General features: G+C 33.8%; 1 protein-coding gene across 3 annotated transcripts in view; it reads left to right on the top strand.

Annotated features, from left to right (window-relative positions):
* Positions 1–23,495, top strand: part of CSMD3 (CUB and Sushi multiple domains 3) — a gene marked incomplete at both ends in the record, with an annotated part of 1,083,475 nt that overhangs the window by 464,807 nt on the left and 595,173 nt on the right. For all 3 annotated transcript variants that reach the window (XM_082858355.1, XM_082858354.1, XM_082858353.1), the window contains one exon: positions 21,928–22,049. In XM_082858355.1, the coding sequence (XP_082714481.1) occupies positions 21,928–22,049 (122 nt within the window). The remainder of the gene's footprint in view (positions 1–21,927; positions 22,050–23,495) is intronic.

Genomic DNA, 23,495 nt, shown 5'->3' with positions numbered 1-23,495 from the left:
GTCTTACAGATACCATATATGGCTCTTGGTTTTCTATCCATTTAGTCACCCTGTCTTTAAATTGGAGTATTTAGTCCTTTTACATTTAAAGTAATTATTGATTGATGTATGCTTGTTATTTTGTTAATGGTTCTTGGGTTGTTTTTGTAGTTCTTTTTTTGTTCCTTTCTTTTCTTTTGCTCTCTTCACTTGTGATTTGATGATTATCTTAAATGTTATGTTTGGATTCCTTTCTCTGTCTCTTTTTTTGTTTGTTTGTTTGTTTACCTATTACAGGTTTTTGGTTTGTGGTTACCATGAGGTTCATATATAACCATATATATATGATTATTTTAAGTTGATGATCTTTTAAGTTTGAATGCATTCTAAGCATCCTACATTTTCACTCCTCCTCCCCCTACCCCATGTTTAATGTTTTTGATATCACATTTTTTAACACCTTTTTGTTTTGTGTATCCCTTAACTGCTTATTATGGATATAGATAGTATTACTACTTTTGTCTTTTAACCTTCCTATTAGCTTTATAAGTGGTTGATCTTCTACCATTACTGTATATTTGCCTTTACCAATGAGATATTTTCCTTTTGTAATTTTTATATGTCTAGTTATGGTCTTCTTCTTTTCCTTTAAAGAAGACTCTAACATTTCTTGTAAGGTCAGTTTAGTGGTGCTGAACTCTTTTAGCTTTTACTTGTCTATAAAACACTTTATCTCTCTTTCAAATCTGAATGATAGCCTTGCCAGGTAGAGTATTCTTGGTTGTAGGTTTTTTCCCTTCATCACTTTGAATATACTGTGCTGCTGACAAGTCAGCTTTTGTCTTATGGGAGTTCTCTTATATCTAATTAGTAGCTTTTCTCTTGCTGCTTTTAAGATTCTCTCTTTAATTTTTGCCATTTTAGTTATAATGTGTTTTGGTGTAGATTTCTTTGGGTTCATCTTGTTTGGGACTCTCATTATGTAATGGATGTGGACGTGGATGTCTGTTTCTTTTCCCAGATCAGGGAAGTTTCCATCTATTATTTCTTCAAATATAGTCTTTGCACCTTCTTCTCTCTTTTCTCCTCCTGAGACCCCTATAATGCAAATGTTATTCTGTTTGATGTTGTCACAGAGGTCTCTTAAACTACCCTCATTTTTCAAATTCTCTTTTCTGTTCGAATTGGGTGATTTTTACTCTGTCTTCTAGTTCACTGATCTGTTCATCTGTATTATCTAATCTACTGTTGATTCCTTCTATTGCTTTTTTTTTTCAGTTAGTGTATTCTTCAGCTCTGTTTGGTTCTTCTTTACATTTTCTAACTCTGTTAAACTTCTCATTGTGTTCATCCATTCTTCTCTTGAGTTTGGTGAGCATTTTTATGATCATTTCCATGAACTCTCTATCAGGTAGATTGCTTATCTCCTCTTCCTTTAGTTTTTTATTCTGAATTTTTGTCTTGCTCCTTCATTTGGAACTTATTCCTCTGTCTCCTCATGTTTCCTAATTCTCTGTGTTTATTTCTGTGTATTAGGTAGATCAGTTGTGTTTCCCAGTCTTGGAGAAGTGGCCTTATGTAGGAGACATTCTGTGGGGCCCAGAAGCACACTTCCCTGTGGTCACCAGAGCTATATGCTTACGGGTTCCCTTTATGTGAGCTGCATGAGCCCTTCTGTTATGGCAGAGCTGACTAATGTGAACATGCTGGTAGGAAGAACTGGCCCCTGACTGCTGGCCCACTGGTGGGTGGGGCTGGATCCTGGTGCTGCTGGTCGTGTAGCCTGAGGGGTCCTGGGACTGGTGCAGTCAAGCTGGTGGGTGGGGCAGAGTCTTGATGTGGCTAGTTACAGGGACTGGGGGAGCCAGGGCTGGTGCTGGCCTGCTGGTGGGTGGGGCTGGGTCTAAGTGTGGCTTGATGTGGGGTCTAGGGGGTCCTAAGGCTGGTGCTGGTGCTAATAGGCTAGAGGGAGGAGTTCCAAATGGTATTCACCAGCACCAGTACCCTTGTGATAGAATTAACTTCCCAAAATGTCAGCCATCAGTTTTTATGTCCCTGTGGGGAGCCCCACTTTCCTTCTCCAGGATGTCCTCCAAGATTAGCAAGTGAGTCTGACCCAGGCTCCTTTCAAATGACTGTCTTTGTGCTGGGACTCAGAGAATGTGAGATTTTGTACATACCCTTCAAGTGCAGAGTCTCTGTTTCCTACAGCCCTCTGACTCTCCTTTATACAAGCCCCACTAGCTTTCAAAGCCAAACATTCTGGGATTTCATCTTTGAACTGAAGGACCCCAGGCTGGAGAGCCTAAGATGGTGCTTGGACCCTTCACTACTTGGGGAGAACATTTACAGTTGCAGTTATCTTCCCATTTCTGGGTTGCATACCTAGTGTTGTAGATCTTGACTATACCACGTGTCCACTCTTCCTACCAGTCTCTTGTAGTTCCTACTTTATGTTATTAGTTGTGGAAAATCTTTTCTGCTAGTCTGCAGGTCGTTGTCATCAATAGTTACCCTGTAAATAGTTGTAATTTTGGTGTGCCTGAGGGAGGAGGTAAGCTAAGGGTCTTCCTACTCAGCCATCTTGGCCACACCTCTTCTCAGCAACTTTCAAGTATACAATACAGTAGTATTAACTATAGTCATCAGGCTGTACATTAGATCCTCAGAGCTCATTCATCTTATAACTGAAAATTTGTACTCAATGTTTATTCTGAATCTACATCAGAAGGAAAAATAAAACACAACCCTGATATTTGTAATATATAGTAGTTTTGCATTTCTGATTGGTTGGTATAGACAGGTTAGGATTTAATGAATGTAAAAAGTAGAAATCCCTCTAAAATTCTTTAAGATTTATTTTAGCATCATATGCTATTCACCTATAAATGTTCACTTAGATTAAATAGTTCATCACTGACATTCTTTCTAGGTTAACATTCCAGACATAATATGACTCTCCCCTCCTAAGATGTTGAGTAGATACTGAGCTTTACATTACCAGTATGCTTACAAGTAAGAAATTAGTTCCTCTAATTATGTATTCATGAACATTGAGAATGCAAATAAACTATACAACCAAAGAGATATTGAGACTATGAAATCTATTGAGAGGAAGGCAACACACAAAAAAATCAGCAACAAAAACCAGCCCTATTGTCATTAATTGTAGTTATATAGCAAATTTTTGTACAGTTTTTAGGAATTTAGCATTTGGATTCAAATAGAGAGTGTTTAATCTCATGCCCACTAGATAACATGAGGTCAGGAGGAGTCTTAGCAAGTAAGAAACAGATATTTCAAGTGCTTGTCAACTTTGCCAAAGGAAGAGCTTATATCATTACCTTAAGTATTTCATCATATCCCATTTTGTGATTAATGTTACTTTCTCAAAGTAAATATATAAAATATACACATACAGACAGCTCCAGATATATTGTGCCTCAATTTTTTTTTCATGAGGCTTCTTTTGTTCATCTCCAGTAACCCTCATTCTGCTCCTTGGCATACCAAATCCCTTAGTTTGGTGTCTCAATCAAGACTCTGTTGCCTGAATGTGTCATTCATTTAGTAAACACTTATTAACTGCCTACAGGTGCAATCAGAAATACTGTGATAATCATCCTCAGGAGCTTACAGTATACTGAGGAGAAACAAGGCAGTAGAAGAGAGTAAGATAATAATTGGTAATAAATTACTTTATAGAGATCTTTTAAAAAATTGGAAAATGAGAGGAACACTCTGTTCAGGGTGGAGTGGGATTAGGGCTATCAGGGAAATCTTCCCAGAAGATTGCCAACTTAAATCCTAAAGTAACAGTAGGGATTAGGTAAATGATAGGGGAAGGACCCAGAAAGAAGAACATATAATTTGGTTTGAGTTAACAAGATTTTTATTTATTTCTTGAGTGTCCAAACACTCTATTAAACAGCTTTACTATGATAGCTTCCCACTGTAATGGAAGCTGAAGTTTATGCCTTATTTCCATAATTCTCTTTCACCAAAATTCATTGGTAAGTATAGAATAAAAAGAAGCAAAGGAATAAGAAAAAATCAAAGAGATTAGTTAGAACAAAAGATATCCCTCTAAGTCAGTGGTTTTTAATGGAAGAGAGCAAAATTTTACCACCCAGGGGACATTTGGCAACATCCCAGGGGACAATTTTTGACTATCACAAATTTGGGATGAATGCTAATGGCATCTAGTGGGTAGAAGACAGGGATACTGCTAAACATAGTGCAATGCCAGGACAGCCCCTGCAACAAAATAAATGATTATCTAGTCCAAAATGTCAATAATGTAGAGGCTGCTCTAGAGCACTAAATTTTTTTGTGTCTGGGTTACAATACTTTGTAGCAATTTTTTTTTTTTATTTTTAGGTTTCTAACTATAACCTTGGAAAGGAATCTTTAACAGTTTTGGCTAGAAAGATGCTTATACTGCAGTGCATAGACTTCTGTGGCATGTTATTACCTTATCAACTTCACCCTGTTCCGAGTCCCCAAGATTTGCCAGCTAAGAAATTAATCCTCAAATTTATTCTAAGGTTGGTTATATGTGGGGATATTGACCTTCTAAACTAAGTACGTGTGCTCCGTTTCTTTCTCTTTCCCTCCCTCCCTGTCTCTCTCTTTCCCTCTGTCTCTCTGTCTCTCTCTCTCTTACACATACACACACATTGGTGGAAAGTCGGCAAAATATTAATTTAAAATGACATTGAAGGAAGAGACTAAAGAGACATAATTAAATGTAATGTGGTATCTTGGATTAGATCCTGGAACACAAAAAGAACATTAGTTTAAAAAAAAAGATGAAATGCAAAAAAGTCTGGAGTTTAGTTAATCATAATATACCAATGATACTTTCTTAGTTTTGATAAATAAATTATGGTTATGCAATATATTAACATTAGAAGGAACTGGGTAAAATGTACATGGGGAGTTTCTGTATGATTTCTACATCTCTTCTGTGAATCTAAAATTATTCCAAAATAAAAATTGTATTTATAATAAATGACATTGAAGAGGAGAATAAAATAAATAAATTGATAAGGGATTTTCATTGTGAAAACAATTTTTAAATAACGATTTTCAATTAGAACCATTAAAAGTTTGTTGCAATCTTGTAATTGAAATAGTTTGCAATTATGTTTTCAAACTGTTTCATTGAAATCTATTTGTTTTAATTTTGTATGAAAATGAATATGTGGCTCAGGCATTATAAGTCGGGGTCCAGAAATAGCCTATGGGTCTTTTTGGCTATTATATGTCGATATATTTTAAAGAATTTGACAACATTTGAAAAAATGAAAATTTCACATAAACTTCCCTTGAAAAGTTAGAACTAGCAATCTTGGCCCAAGTTCAGATGTGTCTAAACATTTTTCAGTAGAGGTCTCCTCCTTTATTAAGGGCATTGCTTTCCAGATGGCCACATACACCCTTCTTTTTATATGCCACCCCCAACACAGTTACCAGGTGATCAACTGTATGCCTTTGAGTATGTGATATCTAATTTTGACATTTATATTTCACTCCTTGAATTGAAATAAGTATGGGCTTTTTGTATTTTTACTAATTTAAAATTTTTGAGAGATTTAATTAAGCTAATTCACCTGTCAACACATCAGGCTGTAGAAATTATTTCCTAGAGTTCCACTTATGAGACCTTTAACCTGTTTCTGGGGCTCAAAATTTTAAAGTTTCTTCCAACTTGTTTCAGTATAGCAGACAAAGGATAGATTAATTTTCCTTTTCTATCCAATGTCTACATAATTTAGGACCAATTTATTGGTCCTCTTTTTTTTCTAATGGTAGCTTTGTGCCAAGGCTTCTGTACTTTATATATAAAATATTTTTAAATATAATTTTTAGAACTTTGGCTTGGATTAATATAATAATGCCATCCTACCTGCCAATTTCCTAGGAATAGGAATGAGTTGTGTAAACACAACAAGTGATCTTGGCAGTTGATGTTCTTTAGAATCTTATATTTTGTTCCTTGAAATAATTAATAATAATTTTAAAAATATAATTCTTTTGCATAGAGAAACATAGTCTTCTGTATATCATTGTTTCTCATATCCTGGGATTCACTGACTCAATTTCCAGAAGTAGTCTCCTAGTCCTTATTTTTTTTTCTTTCTCTCTCTCTCTTCTTTTTTTTTTTTTTACTTCCTTTATAAAGATCTTGGATGCCACTTTAGAGGAATGTTCTACTTGGTGTTGAGCAGTAAAAAGCTTCTCATGAAACCCCATTATTTTGGGAAATGGTTGCCTGTTACATGGTTTTCATACAACCAGGGATTTGTTAAGCCTATTGGTATGAATAAAAAGATTGAGGGGCAAAAGATAGTAAGCCTAAAACAAAGTGGTTTAAAAAAAAGGTTTTTTTTAATTTATTTTTTGGCTGCATTGGGTCTACGTTGCTGCTCAGGCTTTCTCTAGTTGTGGAGAGCGGGGGGTTACTCTTCATTGCGGTGCGCAGGCTTCTTATTGCCGTGGCTTCTCTTGTTGTGGAGCACGGGCTCTAGGCACACGGGCTTCAGTCGTTGTGGCGCATGGGCTTAGTTGCTCTGCAGCATGTGGGATCTTCCCGGACCAGGGCTCGAAACAGCGTGCCCTGCATTGGCAGGCAGATTCTTAACCACTGAGCCACCAGGGAAGTCCTGCTACTTTAAAAATTGCTTAGCAGCATCACAAAGAGCTAAAATCTAGCCACAGTAACTCCTAACAATTCATGAAAGCATATTTTTAGGATTCAAAGAAAATATTAGAACTTGGTTTGGTTGTAGGATATATTTGGAAAAAATAAATTATTTAATTTTTTAAAACTATGCTATATAATCCAGATTTTTTTTTTACGTTTTGTCCTTCTTTGCCATGCCTTAAGCCATCTTGTATTAATGAGTCTTTTAAGGGAAAGTGCTTCATGATCTGACTCCTCTTGCTGTAGTAAGTCTCCCAAATATATACTCTCAAGGGCACCCTATACTTTTCCTTTGTAGCATTTTTTAAGATTATTTAGTTAATCTTACAGTTGATGTTTCATGTTTGTCTCTATCCTGATAATGTGAGGTGTGTGGGGAGGCAGGGCCTGGTTTATGACTATATGATCACCAATTCTCATCCTGTTGAGTGATTCGTAGTTCTTTTATAAATAGTATTGGTTGTGTGAATGACTGTGTAAATTAATGAGTGAATAAATAAATATGTTGTGACCCTGCATTAAAACTAAATAGAACGAGGGGCTTCCCTGGTGGCGCAGTGGTTGGGAGTCCGCCTGCCGATGCAGGGAACATGGGTTCGTGTCCCGGTCCGGGAGGATCCCACATGCCGCGGAGCGGCTGGGCCTGTGAGCCATGGCCGCTGAGCCTGCGCGTCCGGAGCCTGTGCTCCGCAGCGGGAGAGGCCACAGCAGCGAGAGGCCTGCGTACAGCCAAAAAAAAAAAAAAAAAACTAAATAGAGCAATATAATAAAACAAAACAAAACAACAACAAAAAAACTTAAGTATATGGGGGAAAAAAGTACATGACTTGACTTTTTCATTCTTGTCTCCAGGTATCTAGTTTTTACTTTCTTAAATCCATTCTGCATTGGCACCTGGACTGATCACGTTAAAAATATAGACACAGTTAAGTAAAATGATGTTCTACACCTGCAAACTATCCCTTTAGTTTTGACCAAATATGAATAATCCAGCAACTGCCATAGACTATCATCTATGGCCTTCCTTGAATAGGCATTTACCTCTCCGTCTCCATCTAAAGAATCTCCCCAGCTCTAAACAATCTTAGATTTTCTGTGAATTACGTAGTTTTCTTATACACAATATGTTATTTAGTGCCCCTTTTCCCTCGGCCTGGAAGCCTATCCTGAATTTCTGTTCTAAGTTCACGTGTCGTAATTTTTCAAGATTCAACTCTGACATCATCTCAAGGATGCCTTCTTTAAACTCCCAGGTTGCAAAACTGTCCACTTTTTATGCTCCTATAACACCTGCTTACCTTTATCTAGCACTTATTACACATTATTAAAATAACCTCTTTTTATCTAACTCCTCAAGACTTCAAATCCGTTAAAGAAAGGATCCTATCTTATTCATTTCTGCATGGAAACATTATAGGTCAATGTTTTGTGTTGAATAAATATCCTCCATAAAATAATTATAAAAATCATCATCAGATATTCATTTGACCTTCCACTAGGTTGAAAGATTGTCAAAAATTATAAGTGATATCCAATTTCCCTGAGACATTTCTTTGATGAATTGCCTATTTTTCTCGCAGTTTAATTGAAGCGTTTAAATTGTAAACGTTGGCCTTTTTAAAAAATTTCTTATATTTAGGTATATTTCACTTTATTTAATTATTCATCAATTAAAATTTCTGAAAAGTTTTTTGAGCATTTACTATGTGTTATACTAAACCAACTTCATGTCACTTAGAGATAAAATAGTTGCTGACATAAAGGAACATAATTGCTTGTAGGTAAACAAAAAGATAGAGTGTTAAAGCTCTAATACAAATAAGGATATGGGAGAATTAATTTTAGCTAGCAGGTTAAGAGCTAAAACAGAATATTTGAGATGAAGAAAATAGCATGTGAAAAGCTATGGAAGTAACTTAGAGCATGGTGCATTTTAAAATTACAAATTGTCAAATGAAGTTCCCTGCCTTTTTAGATGTAGATCAGATAGTCTAACCTCTGATTTCAAAGGAGGTCTAAACATTTCTCCAAAGAAGACATACAGACAGCCAAGAGGCACATGAAAAGATGCTTAACGTCACTAATTATTAGAGAAATGCAAATCAAAACTATAATGAGATATCACCTCACACCAGTCAGAACGGCCATCATCAAAAAGTGTACAAACAATAAATGCTGGAGAGGGTGCGCAGAAAAGGGAACCCTCTTACACTGTTGGTGGGAATGTAAATTGGTGCAGCCACTGTGGAGAACAGTATGGAGGTATCTTAAAAAACTAAAAATAGAGCTAGCATATGATCCTGCAATCCCATTCCTGGGCATATTTCCAGAGAAAAACATGGTTTGAAAGAATACATGCACCCCAATGTTCATCATAACACTGTTTACAATAGCAAGACATGGAAGCAACCTAAATGTCCATAGACTGATGAATGGATAAAGAAGATGTGGTACATGTATACAATGGAATATTACTCAGCCATTAAGAAGAATGAAATGATGCCATTTGCAGCAACATGGATGGACCTGGAGATTATACTGAGTGAAGTAAGTCAGGCAGAGAAAGACAAATATCATATGATATCACTTATATGTGGAATCTAAAAAAAAATTATACAAATGAACTTATATACAAAACAGAAACAGACTCACAGACTTAGGGAATGAACTTATGGTTACCAGGGGAAGAGTTGGGGAGGGATAGATTGGGAGTTTGGGATTGACATGTACACACTGCTGTATTTAAAATAGATAACCAACAAGGACCTACTATATAGCACAGGAAATGCTGCTCAATATTCTGTAATAACCTAAATGGGAAAAGAATTTGAAAAACAATAGATACGTTTATATATATAACTGAATCACTTTGCTGTACACCTGAAACTAACACAACATTGTTAATCAATGATACTACAATATAAAATAAAAATTTAAAAAATAAAGGAGGGGCTTCCCTGGTGGCGCAGTGGTTGAGAGTCCGCCTGCTGATGCAGGGGACACGGGTTCATGCCCCGGTCTGGGAAGATCCCACATGCCGCGGAGCGGCTGCACCCGTGAGCCATGGCCGCTGAGCCTGCGCGTCTGGAACCTGTTGCTTCTCAATGGGAGAGGCCACAACAGTGAGAGGCCCGTGTACCGCAAAAGAAAAAAATAATAAATAAATAAATAAAAATTAAAAAATAAAATAAATAAAGGAGGTCTAAACTCTTCTAAAAGATTTTAGTGAATTTCTTGCTCATAACTGGAAACTTAATGTCTAATGGTTAATTTTGTCTTTAAATTTCTGATTTTTAGATTATTTCTGTTCTACATAAATTCAAGTAGACAGTGTCCCCAATTTTATCTAAACAAACAAAAAGAATTTTTAAATATGCAGATGATAACTAGGTAATGACTTGCTTGATTAATCTTCTGGATAATTTAGGAAAAGGAGGGCAGTCTACATCAAAAGTAGCAAACAACTTGAAATTCAATAGTACATACACTTATCTGTTAAATTCTTTGTCCAACCAGTTGCTGAAGTGTTTCTTCCTCTGACTTCGTCACTACACACCATCCTCCTACTCACATCATCTTATTCCTTACTCTTCTACTTCCCATTTCTTTTCCACCCTCTTCCCCCACCGGATGGCCTTAAGAACACTATAGTTTCCATGTATGTTGTGCATGATAATTCATCTCATTCTATCCTACCACCTAATTTGTTTCTCTTACTAACAAACCTAGATTAAGTTGGATTTTCTTTTATTTTCATCATAAAGCATGATAAAACATTAATTCATGTAAATAATTTCTGTTACTGACTTGATGCTATATGTGCTCTCATCCTAATACCAATGGCATGTTTCAGTGAAACAAAGCACAAGGAGAGGCTGTATTATATGTAAACATGACCTTCATGACTAGATTAAACTACTCACAGCTAAGAACTAGGAAAAGAAAACAAAAAATTGCTTACTTTTTTTGCGTTGGAAATCTATATGTTTATTTCTCATTTTTAATAGGAATTGCGTTTGCTGGGTTTTAATCAAATTTATCTGATCCTATGGAGTTGGCCCCTTGCTAATTTGAATTCTGTCCCTTTCATTAGCATGCCCTCTGTTTTCCAGTTCCCTGCTTTGGGTTCATTTCATTATTATTCCACATTTATATGCGTCCTTTTAGTGAAGACATGGATTAGACTTTCATTCTTATGCAGATGACACTAAGATGTATTTGAAGATTAGTCCTAATTGTTACTCTACTTCTGACATTTTATCAGCTTCTCATGAAGACGTAGAGACTAGGATGTCCAATTAAATGTTATTAAACTGAACTACTTTCTGATAGTTCCAGACACTGATTTAAATAGGTTTTATCATTCACTTTCAGATGCGTGTGTGTATGTATGAGTGTGTGTGTGTGTTTCATGACCAACAGTCAACAATATGAGAATTCTAATTGATTTGAAGAACTGTTTCTATACCTGTTTGTCTGAAGTTTAATAACAGGTCTTAGTTTAATAATTCAACATTTTTTCAGGTAGTTGAAATTATATACTATATTAAATAATTATTAACAAGTAAAATAAGACCAAAATGAAATTCTGACATATTGAAAGCATTATAATCATATTTCAAGGCATTACTTAAATCTACTTTTCTGGGTTTAAGATTGTTATAGAGGAAACTCCAATGTAGAATTTCACTTCATAATGAAAATAACTCTGTGTGAAACTTTCCAAGCTATTAGCAATTTCCTCCCCAGAAAAAAAAATGCAAGAGAAAGATAAATTGTTTTTGAACGTAGTCCTTCAAGACATATGCCAAATATCATGCGGAAGGAGTAAAATTTTGACACTTAAGTCATATATCTGTACCTTATTTAATGCAGTTTATTTTCTGTGTGAAAACTCCACAATTTCTATTTATGTCCATTAAGAAAGCAGACACTAGTTCTGGTGGTATTCTTCTCATTTGTCCTGGTTTCCTTTGTCCACTTTGATAATAAATTTCTACCAAGCCTTATTCATTGTTTACAGCAAATCTTTTCTGATCCCAGTTAAAAATGAATTCCCCAAACCTTTTTCATTTTCAAAGCATTTTTTCTTCATTAGGTTGCTAATAACTTTGTTAAAATTTTTCCTTTAATTTATAAAATATTTTTCACAACTTTAAAAATTTTTATTTTCTGTTTGAACTAATATATGTTTTGTATCTCCTATAACTTGTCTTAGAAATTTTTAAATTTCTTGAGCCATTTTATTTTCTCAGTCATTTTTTCTCAGTAGATTATTTTATATTCAACACATATACATCTGCCAACATGGGGTGTTTATTTGTTTTTGTTTGTTTTCCTTAGAATGTCCCTAAAGCATTTCCATTCAATCATCTCTAATAGTAATGATCACATATTAACTTTAAAAGATGTCTCAAAAAGTGTTACATGGAAATGAATACCATGTTATTGTTGTACAAGTTCACCCTCAATTTTTTTATAATGTTTATTCTTTATAAGGATTCTATAAAAGCCATAGGAGAAAGACTCCCAAATTGCTAGATAAGTGGGGGGGGGCAAAACATAGAAATAAAACAATTATTTTTTATGTCACTTCATATGAGTAGTCTTTCCTGATCTGTTATCTACTTCCATCGTCTTTCTTGATCTATTACTTTCATAGCATCTCTTAAATCCAATTTTATCTACTAGTTTAGTATTTCTCTTCTCTTCTAGACTGTAAGCTCCATGAGGGCAGAGACCTTGACTGTCTTCTTTACCTTGCAGTGTCTAGCACAGTGTGTCAAACAGAATAATGCACTCATTTAATGTTTTCGGAATACATGAATTTGCAGAATAAGTATTGTACAACATTTAACTTTCACAAATAAATTAAAATATATCATCTAAAATTAGTATGTAGAATTTATCAGAAAAATTACATTGAAATGTGAAAGTTAATTTTTATTTTCAGTGAACAATTTGATCATTACATTCACTGAACAAAAGTTCTTAACTGTTAGATCATATTTGTTTCTAGATCTGGAACATATTTGATTAGTAAATAATAAAAATATCAATTTTGCTTTGTGACATTAATAATGTATTGCTATAATATCAGTTTAAATTTTATGTTTATATCAACTTATAAGCTTAATATCAGTTTATATCATAGACATATAAAGTTTTAGGTGCTAGATTCTTACTGAAGTTTACAAAACGATAAGTCGTCTGATTCCCTCAAACAACCACCATCGAATATTTCTTATTTATAACATATAGTTTACTTCACTATCTTGGAATCCAAAATAAATTTACATTTTTTAAATAGTTATTAAATGACTGGACATACTATCACCACTCTCTTTTTCCTCTCCTGGGTCTTAGTCCCAGGAGACAGTCTTTTGGAGAGAAAATAATTAAAATCAATCCAACAAAAAACCCACTTTCTGCTTTAATCAAATGTCATAATAAAAACACATGCTATCAACCTTGTTGCAAAGTATAGATAGTAAGGATAGAGTTCAATTACCACTGGTGGTGTTTGGGCAAAGACAGATTAGAAAGAAATTGTGAGTAACGCTTGCCCTAGTTTACCTCTATGAGATCGGGGATAGTTCCCTTTCATGTCTGGGAGGTAACCATACCATGTCTCTCCATGTTCAAGTCCCATTGAATACTAGAAGTTGTCCATCATTAAGTACCAGCACTTACTCAGTTTTAGTCATTTTATGTTTCTCCCTAGCAATATTTATTGTCGTACCTAGCAGGGCCCTATCAGAAACCCTAACACGAATAAGTTTTTTGTTGGTACATCTCCCATAGTCTAAGCCATTCTGATTTGGTGAAGCTCACAAAGTTTGGGCTATTCATACTTATTCATCGTTATATACATTGATTGTCATACCTTATTAGAACGTCTAATTTTCCAAGTTACAAGTTAAGAGTTTCTAGGAGCAATAGAAACTCTACTAAGTTAAAGTTAATGTCACCTGCTTTGTCTATCACCTCTTGTGTAGCATAAGAAATATAGTTTATTCTGTGGCCAATGTCAAGTTATTCTCAGAAATGATCTAATACTATGAGTCTCATCTCTGAATAATAAGAAAAGAGATCACTGTGGATATTGAAAGATAGAAATGGAAATACTTCTGCTAGGGTAAGATCACAATGTTAATTCACAGGTGAAAGAAAAGGGAAATGTTACAAATACATCAGATTTCAAATTGATTTTTTTTTACTAAAAAATCCATAATTTTCCATGTTTCATACGTCATCAAACCATTTTAATAAAGCTGTGTCTCTGAGATTGGACAACAAAATAGTTTCCAGGCTCTACTAATCTCATTGCATCTATTGGGATAAACCATTAAGAGCACAGAGATAACTGCATAATATAGTGTAAAGTCATTGTATGCCTGTCAGAGAGAATGGGTGATATAGTGTAACTGTCTAAGTTTACAGGTAAAAGAATGAGATTCAGATGGTTTGGATTTGCTCAAGTATGAACACAAAGTAAGTTGAAGATGCAGGGATAGTAAAGATACACAAACTACAAAGCTATTTGGACTTCATCATAATAACTCCGTTAAAGACATAGGCTAGGGAGGGTGGGAGGGAGGTAGACGCAACAGGGAAGACATATGGGAACATATGTTTATGTATGACTGATTCACTTTGTTATAAAGCAGAAACTAACACACCATTGTAAAGCAATTATACCCCAATAAAGATGTTAAAAAAAAAAAAAAAAGAAATAGGAAACCAACCTGGAAGAATATTAATATCTCTTTATATGGTCATAAGATGTGAGTTTCCCTTGTGCTATTTTTCTGAAATATTTTATGTGTTTAAAAGCTTTAAAAATTAAATATAATAATACTGCAAAAAAAAAAAAAGACATAGGCTATCGTGCCCCTCATAACAAAGAATTGTTACTTGCTAGAAATCTTCCAACATACCTAAGACACAGCCTTAGAGCAGGAGACAATAGAGATTAATTGTTCACAGAGCTGTTAGTGAATCCTAGGTGGATGACAATATCCACAAAAGGGTGGTAGCCTAAATTGCCACTACATGCAAAGGAGGTGGGGGGAAGAAAGATAGAAACCAGAAACAAAATCAAATCTTTGTTGTGACTCTCATTATTTTAATCATGGTCTCATTCATTCATTCCTGTATTTAATGAGTATCTACTATGGGCCACACGCTGTTCTAGGCACTGGAGACACCATGGTGAACAAAACCTAGTCCTTGCTCTCATGTAGCTGTCATTCTAATAAGGAAAAGAGACAGTAAACAATGGTATATATATGTGTGTGTACACATGTATGCATGTGTATATACTGTGTGTAAATATGTATATCTCAGTGCATGTAGTGTATGAAGGTGATACTTAAAAATCTAAAGTTTAGATAGGTTAGTCATATAGATTAGTCAGAATAGACTATTTATTAAGAACTGTTTGAGGAGAAACCTATACAAAGTGAGAAAAAAAGCAAGTACTAACATCTTAAAGTGGAAACATTCTCACTGTGTTTAAGGAATTGCAAGTAAGTGAGTGGAAGGAGCTTTAAGGAATTTTCAAATCTTGAGAATATGTTGGAACAGGATCACAATAGTCCCTCAATATTATTAAAAATTCATGAAGATTCTGGAAGGAGAGAGTGAAAGAGATACTTCAGGGTTCACTAGACCCAGAGACCACTACAGACTGGACCCAGCTGGTATATTCCATGCAAAAAGAATATTTAACCTGAGAATTGTATCTTTCTTATTCAACCAAAAAATAAATTTTTTGCTTCTCTTACTTGAGTAGTTCAAACATTATATCCAGCATAAATCTTAATGCCTGGAGGTTACAGTTGAACCAAAACATATTTCATTGTATTTAACCTTTTTCTTAGGTGTTTCTGAAAGCATAGTTAACTCTATGTGCTTGACCTGAGGAAAAAATAGGACTATGGTATATTGATAGAGACGTTAAGGATTAATTTTGTTTGTTTGTTTTCTGCTACTATACTTACATCATTTTCTTGAAAGGGCATAATCTTCTTAACAGTAGCTCACAGTGTCTCCTTATATATAGGCTCATTTTACTTCAAAAACAAGACTAGAAAAGGATGAATTAGCTATTCTTCTCTACCTTTTTAAAAATATAGGTGGAACATGAATAAGACATATAGAATATTGTAAAATAACTATATTAGATGAACTAAGAGTTAAAATAATCATAGATATATAGATCTATCTATCTATATATATATAGAGACTATATAAAAATTAGCTAATTTGTATCAATTCATTTTAAACTGCTGAAATCAGGATGTTAACATTTTTGTGACAACAAGCCTTCCCATCGAGAACACAACCTGTCTTTTCACTTACACAGGTTTTATTTCATTTCCTTCAGAATGTTTTTTATGGTTCTCTTTATAGAAGTCTTGTACCTTTCTTGCCAAATATGTTTTTCAAAATTACACATTTACTTTGTTGCTTGTGTGAATTGGGTCTTTTCATTTGAATTGCCAATCATTATTTTTATAAACGAAAACTTTAAATTTTCATATGCATGTTTTCTTCAAAGCCAGTTTACATGACTCTTAAACATAACATAGTATAAATTGTAGACAAATTATTAACTCTTGAGTTTAGGTAGGCAAATTGCATATTGTAAGTAAAAAAATGATACCTTTTTATTTTGTAATCCTTTCCAAATTTTTCCTATTTATTGCATTACCTAGAACTTCTGAGATAATGTTGAATGCTGTCAGAGATTTTGAGCATCCATGTTTTATTCTAATCTTTAATGGCAAAAGTTTTCACATTTTATTATATAGTCTACTACTTCTTTTAATTTCATACATTCATTGTTACATTTAGAAAGTTTTCTCCTTTTTCTACTATTTCTGTGTTTCTAAAACTTAAATCAGGAATTTCTGCTTTATTTATCAAACATTTAATAAGCATCTACTGTAATCACATTTATCTTTCACCTTTGTGTTATTAATGCTACATTGAAGAAGAAAATTTGTATCAAAATGATGTATGAGTTCAATATAATTCAATAAGACTACCAATCTTTTTTAAACTTCCAAACTGACATACCAAAAGTTCATGGAAAAGTAGATATTCAAGAATAACAAAGAAAATAATGAAATTGAACAATGACGAGATTTGCAATGTCTATATTAAAAGTGATTAAACAATATGGTATTTCAGAGAAATAATCATAGATAAGTGAATCAATACACAAAATACCAGTTCAGATCCATGTATGGATTTCTGAGAGAAAGTGGGGGTGGAGCATAACATAACATAGTACATATGGCATTTTAAATTGGTGGGGAATAAAACAGAGTTTACTATAAATGCTACTGGGAAAACAGATATCCATATATTGGAAAGTATAATTATCTACGCTACTTCATACCATACAAAAACAATTTCCAGATAAATGAAAAGTTTAAATATAACATAAAATTTGAAAGTATGGGAATTAAACATTAGATGGTGTTTTCAACCTTTTCAACTTTTGAAAACCTAGATTTGAAGAAACCTTTCCTAACCAAGACATAAAACACAGCTACCCTAGAGGAAAATACTGACAGATTTACATGTACTTTTTAAAAATTTTTCAGAGAAAATTAACTAAAAGCAAAGTTTACAAATTAAAAAAAAACTGGGAAAATAATTACAACATGCATAAAAAATGGTTAATACTGATAATATGTAGGAAACTTCTGTAAAACCATGAGAAAAGGACAATTGAAGCTAGAAAAGTGTACATGAACAGAAAAATCAGAGCAAAAGGAATAGAAATAACAGTAAAAACTTCTGCTAAACCATACTAATAATGTAGAGAATAGGAAATCAAAATGTTATTAACATATTTAATGTAATGACAAAAACACAAATAGATAACACTATTATTTTGGTGAGAATGTGGAGACCTATTCTCCTTTATACCATTTTTGAGAGTATACTGAAAAAAAGTGTGGAGTAATTTACACATATTTATCCAATTCTTAAATCCTCACATATTGTAGCTAAGTAAGCCTGTGAAGAATTCATTCTGCCATGACAGCACAAATATAAAGAACACGTATTAGCACAAATATAAAGATATAGGTACTAAGATCTCCATTCCTGGATTATGGTTTTTAGCTGAAAAAATTAAAACAAACTTTCACTAGCATGTGCTGTATAACAAGCAACCACAAAATCTTAGTGGCTTACAAGATAATTTTTCCTTTCAGTTATATTGTATGTTGGTTGCTATGGGTCAGCTATTGCAAATTGCTCAAATGGCTGGTCTTCTCATTCCCCAACCCAGGATTAGGGAAACCCCTAATTATCATGTGCTATTCTCATAGTTGAAGGCTGTCAAAAACTTTCAATCCATCCATCAGCTACCGTTGCGACTGTGAAATCTATTAAATAAATCTACATATGCTCACCTAGAACAGTATTCATGATACATGAGGGGAAAATAAGTTTCAGAGGAATATGTATAGAATTAGCTCAGTTTCTTAAAACACTCAAACACACAAAAAGCCAAGAATTTTGTAAAAACATGTACACCTACAAAATGAAAATATTTGCAGAAATACAACCTTACTTGTTAAGTGGTTACTCTTTGGTTTGGACAGAAGCAGTCAGGAAGACAAGCATTTTTATGGGTGATTCTTACTTGTCATTTTATGAGTGCTTTTTTCTTTATTTTTATGTGAAAAGAAAATCATTTTCAAAAACAATTTCCCAGTCTGAAACATATTTTTAAGGATTTTTAATCAGCATATAGAGAGCACATATTTTACAGTTCATTTAAGAGCTGTGCCAAAGAACTTGGATATTTGTTCTTTCAGTAAACATTTCTACATCATGAAGGCCAATGCACTAGGAGTTAATGAACAGAGATGATAAACAAGGCCTGTCCACAGAGGACTGTAAGTGTTTGCACATTTTAGAAAACAAAGCATGCCAGAGAATTACCAAGTAGTAAGAGCCATTTGAAGTAGTATGTCCAATTAGAAAGATGTTTCTACTAACTTCAAACCAATCATGTGATTGCTCTAAAATTCTTATTGCTATAAAGTTTTTAAGTATTTTATACTGCATTCTTTATCACATCACTAGCACTTAAACACCTTTATGGATATGCCGTTCAAATGATGTGCTGTGAGGACTACAATCCATTACAGAACCCTGAGTGGAAGAATTGGGAACACTTCCTATAGAAAGAAGTGGCACATTGGTTTAACTTAGTTTAAATGAATAGATTTTCCGCAGGCAAATGTAAGAAGGAATAACATTTTAGCCTTGGAGAACAGCATAGAAAAAGTGGAAAACTATAAAAGGTATATATAGTCAAAGAAAAAAGATAATTTATTTTTTTCTGGCAGAAGTTGAGTGTATGACAGTATAAGATGGCAGGAAGTTGTATTGGAAAATAAACCTATATCCTTACAGGAATGATTTTATATTCTATTTTAGGCAGTTGGTAATTTATCCTATAGGAAACAGGTCAGGTTTTTATGCAATTAAGTGAAATAATCAAATTTGTATTTTAGAAAGGTAAGAGTAGTAGCACTAAGGAGGATGGAACAGAGAGTGAAAATGGAGTATAGGAAAGGAGTTAAGTAGCTATATCTAGTCTAGGAAAAAGATGATTATGAAGCACTGGGTATTGGGAAAAGAAGAAAAAGAAGGATAATAAGATGTTTAAGAAGTGGAATACATAGGTCTTGAGGAGTGCATATGTACGCATGGGAAGGAGGTGGAGGGGTTAGTTAAAGTTTTCATTAAACACTTTAAAATATTTCATGGAATTTCCAGTAGACAGAGAAAAAATTTACTCTAGAAATCAAGAGAGATGACAAAATTGGTGATGTAGATTTGAGAGCTGTCAACACAAATGATCATTGTTGCCGTAAAATTGAATTGGAATAACTATTCAGAGAGAGCATTGAACAAAGAGAAAATAGACTGTGAAAAATTTAATATTATGGTACTTAAAAGTCAGATGGGAAAAAAATAGAACCAGAACACAGGGTATGGAGCATACTATTCAAAGCAAATAGGCCTAGAATCAAGAGATTCAGGACTATGTAAGGGACAGCTGAGAATTTCAAAGTTGGTCAATACTTTCCATTACTGCTGAGAGATTACATATGTAGAAAAAAATGAAGAGATAGTATTAGATTTAGGAGGTCATTTCTGGCATTGTGACAGCAATTTCAACACTGAAACAAGAGAACTTAGACTGAAATACTTTCAAAAGTGAATGGGGGAGAAAAAAATGAAGTCGTGAACTTGGAAGACTTACGAGAAGTTGCAATATAATGATCTCACTTATATGTGGAATCTAAAATTGACAAACTCATAGAAACAGAGAGTAGAATAGTAATTATCAAAAGTGAGTCTGGCTGGGGCTTCCCTGGTAGCACAGTGGTTGAGAGTCTGCCTGCCGATGGAGGGGGCACGGGTTCATGCCCCGGTCCGGGAGGATCCCACATGCCGCGGAGCAGCTAGGCCCGTGAGCCATGGCCGCTGAGCCTGTGCATCCAGAGCCTGTGCTCTGCAACGGGAGAAGCCACAACAGTGAGAGGCCCGCATACCACACACACACACAAAAAAAAGTTAGTCTGGAGGTGCTAGGTTAAAGGGAACAAATTTCCAGTTATAAGATGAATAACTTCTGAAGATATAATGTAGAGTATGGTGAATATAGTTAATAATGCTGTATCACATACTTGAAGGTTGCTAAGAGAGTAGATCTTAAACATTTCTCACTACACACACACATGCACAAGTGGTGATTATGCGAGGTGAATCATCATGTTGTTCACCTTAAACTTACACAATGTTATATGCCAACTATATCTCAATAAAGCTGTAAAAAAGAAACCAAATGTTAAATATTCAGAAATTTTGTGAGGCCTTGACAAAGCTTTGGTAGCCTAAAATCAGCAAGGTATTTTTACTATGGAAATTGGAAATTGAGAAAAATAAAAAAAGTGAACAGGAGAGAAGAAAATGCAGTAATGAACATGGAAGACTTACAAGAAGGGGGTAGTAAATGAAAAAGGGAAGGTTGGTAATTGATGTTGAAGGAAGAAAAATACCATTTGTTAATTTTTCCTTATTATAAAATAACAGTTTTATTGTTTAAAATATAGAAGTCAGACACAAACAAGAGAAAATTAAAAGTAACCAATAAATCACCACAAAGTTGTCTAGAATAGATTCATGCTAAAATATGAGCTAAAGGGGAAAAAAAAAAACTAGCTAAAAAACACTAACATACTAGAGAGACACAGATTTCATGATAAAAAGATAAGACTTGAAGTTGGAAGACCTGAGCTCGAATCTTGACTATGTTATTTACTAGCTGAGTGATCTTGGACAAGTCAAACAAACTTTTGGGACCTCCATAAACTGATCTTTAAAGTGATTATATGTAAAGTTTTATGTGCATATGAAAATCTATGTTAAACTGTACATGACTTAAAAGTACAATGAATTATTGATGGATTGGAAAAAGATGACTTAGGCAGGATTTTAATGGAATGGGGCAAAAAAATGCATATCAAAAGTAATGCCACCAAGAAACTTTTGTGGTGCTCAAGAAGGAAGTCAAGACATATACAGTGTGGTCAGAAACTCTTTTGTTAATTAGAAGAGAAAAGAGTTAGAAAACTGAGGAAATATTATAACATGACTTTTGTGGGAATTTCTTAAAATTACCTCAGTGTAGCTCTTTTTGTAATCTGAATGGCTCAATTCATAGTTATAAGAACAGAAAAAGTAGTTTTAATATTGATGTTTCAATTATGAGTTTTATGCTATTATGCTATTATGAGTCCTAGTGTACTTAATAAATAGAAAGGAAAACACTATTTAAATTGCTAATCAATCCAAAGATTTGCTTTTTCGTCTTTGTAGAATTTTGTTAACACAATATTGAATAAATATAAGCTCTCACTAATTAAACTAACCTATTTACAGTCAGAGGACAACTTATCATGCTTCACACTTTAATTCATAACTAGTTTTCGATTAATGTTTAAAATATGAGCTTGTGAACTTCAGGGTGTAAAAAACACTCTCATTTCGATGTCACATTAGAATGTCATAATATATATTTCAATGTGGTTATTATTGTGCAATTTTGAATTTAAAGTCTATTTGCAAGTTATTTTATTGCTATGATTTTGCATGTGGCACGTTCACCTTTTAAAATGCAATTTCTCTTTTAGTGAAGACATGTGGCTCTAATCTTCAAGGACCAAGTGGAACCTTTACGTCTCCCAACTTTCCATTCCAGTATGACAGCAATGCACAATGTGTCTGGGTCATCACAGCGGTGAACACCAATAAGGTAACTGAAAACCATCTCTGGTGAAAAAGCATAACCATAAAGACAAAAACAAAGACATCATGAGGGAAGTGCAGTGAAGAAAATTCATACCTAACATATGATTTCTGAAATATTTCCTACTTATCCATTATATAAAACATAAACATACGAGAAATACGGAAAAAATGTTAAATATTGCAGTTCTATCCCAACTAACATATAAACGACAACACATTAAAATTATAAATTAGTGTTTTCTGAGACATGCTTTTGAAGGTTGTAAGTATACGTTTTTTATTTTTAAAGAGGCCATAAATAATGGCTTTTCACTTTATATCTTTCTGCTTGACATATCATTCAGGTATATCATGTTTTTATACATAGCTGCCTTTCCTTTCAGTGTTTCTCTATTGCCACAGATCACATAGCTTTTCTTTATTATAAGAAGTTATTAATGTTCTCTCCACTAATAGAGGATTCATATTATGGGTACTTCTAAAGGTTGAGTTGTCTTTCTATTTGACTAAAAATGAATAATACATCTAAATATGTATATGCCACAGTACTTCAAACAAAATTATAATGCTGAATGAACAAAAGAGCAGCTGAAAAATTAGCAAGTTTTCTGTTTCTGTTCTCTCTATCCTGCTTCTCCTTGTAAGAATGTATAGCGAGGACCTAAATAGGAAGAATCAAAATTCCTCTCAGAATATATGATATCTTATCTGAGTTAGATTAAGGAAAGGTTGGTGGTAGAGTCCATAAAACTGGGTCAGATTTGTAGTTCAAATACTAATTTAGAATTTACCAACTAACAACTTTGATCAGGCTATTTAACCTCTCTGAAATTCAGTTTCTTTATCTATAAAATGTGAGTAATAAGAGCATGTATTTCAAAGTTATGAGAAGTAAGTGAGGTAAAGCATACAGAGTACTTAGCAGAGTTAATAAATACTTAAAAAACATTAACTCGTTATTAGATACAAAGTATACTATTTTCCAGACTGTTTTGGGTTTTATGTTCATAAAACAATCATAAGAGTAGCAGGGTTGTTTTAAAAATCAACTCAGTGGTCAATTACACTTGCCTTATAGGAGAGCCCTGATTTACAACTCATAAGAACTAGGTCAGAAGCCTATGCTCCCCTAAACTAGCTGTATAAACCTTGGGAAAATTACTAAATCTAACTCTTCACCTTCACAAAGGAAATCATTTTACTTACCCAACCCGTGTTGTCAATTCAATTCAATTCAGCAAATGTTTATTTATCGAATACCTTCTCTGTGCAAATTATGGGTTGTTTAGGAAAAAAAATCATGAACTACTTGAGAAAAAATAAGCGCATATTTATTGAACATTTAGTAACATACCAGGTACCATTCACAGCACTTTCCATGAATTATTTAATTTTAAGACTTCCCTTAATAGATAAATAATTTTATGTCTGCATTTAATAAAGAAGATAA

Source organism: Leucopleurus acutus, assembly GCF_964270905.1.
Source record: "Leucopleurus acutus genome assembly, chromosome: 17".
In the NCBI taxonomy this organism is placed as follows: domain Eukaryota; kingdom Metazoa; phylum Chordata; class Mammalia; order Artiodactyla; family Delphinidae; genus Leucopleurus; species Leucopleurus acutus.
This window is presented reverse-complemented; position numbering and strand designations above follow the sequence as displayed.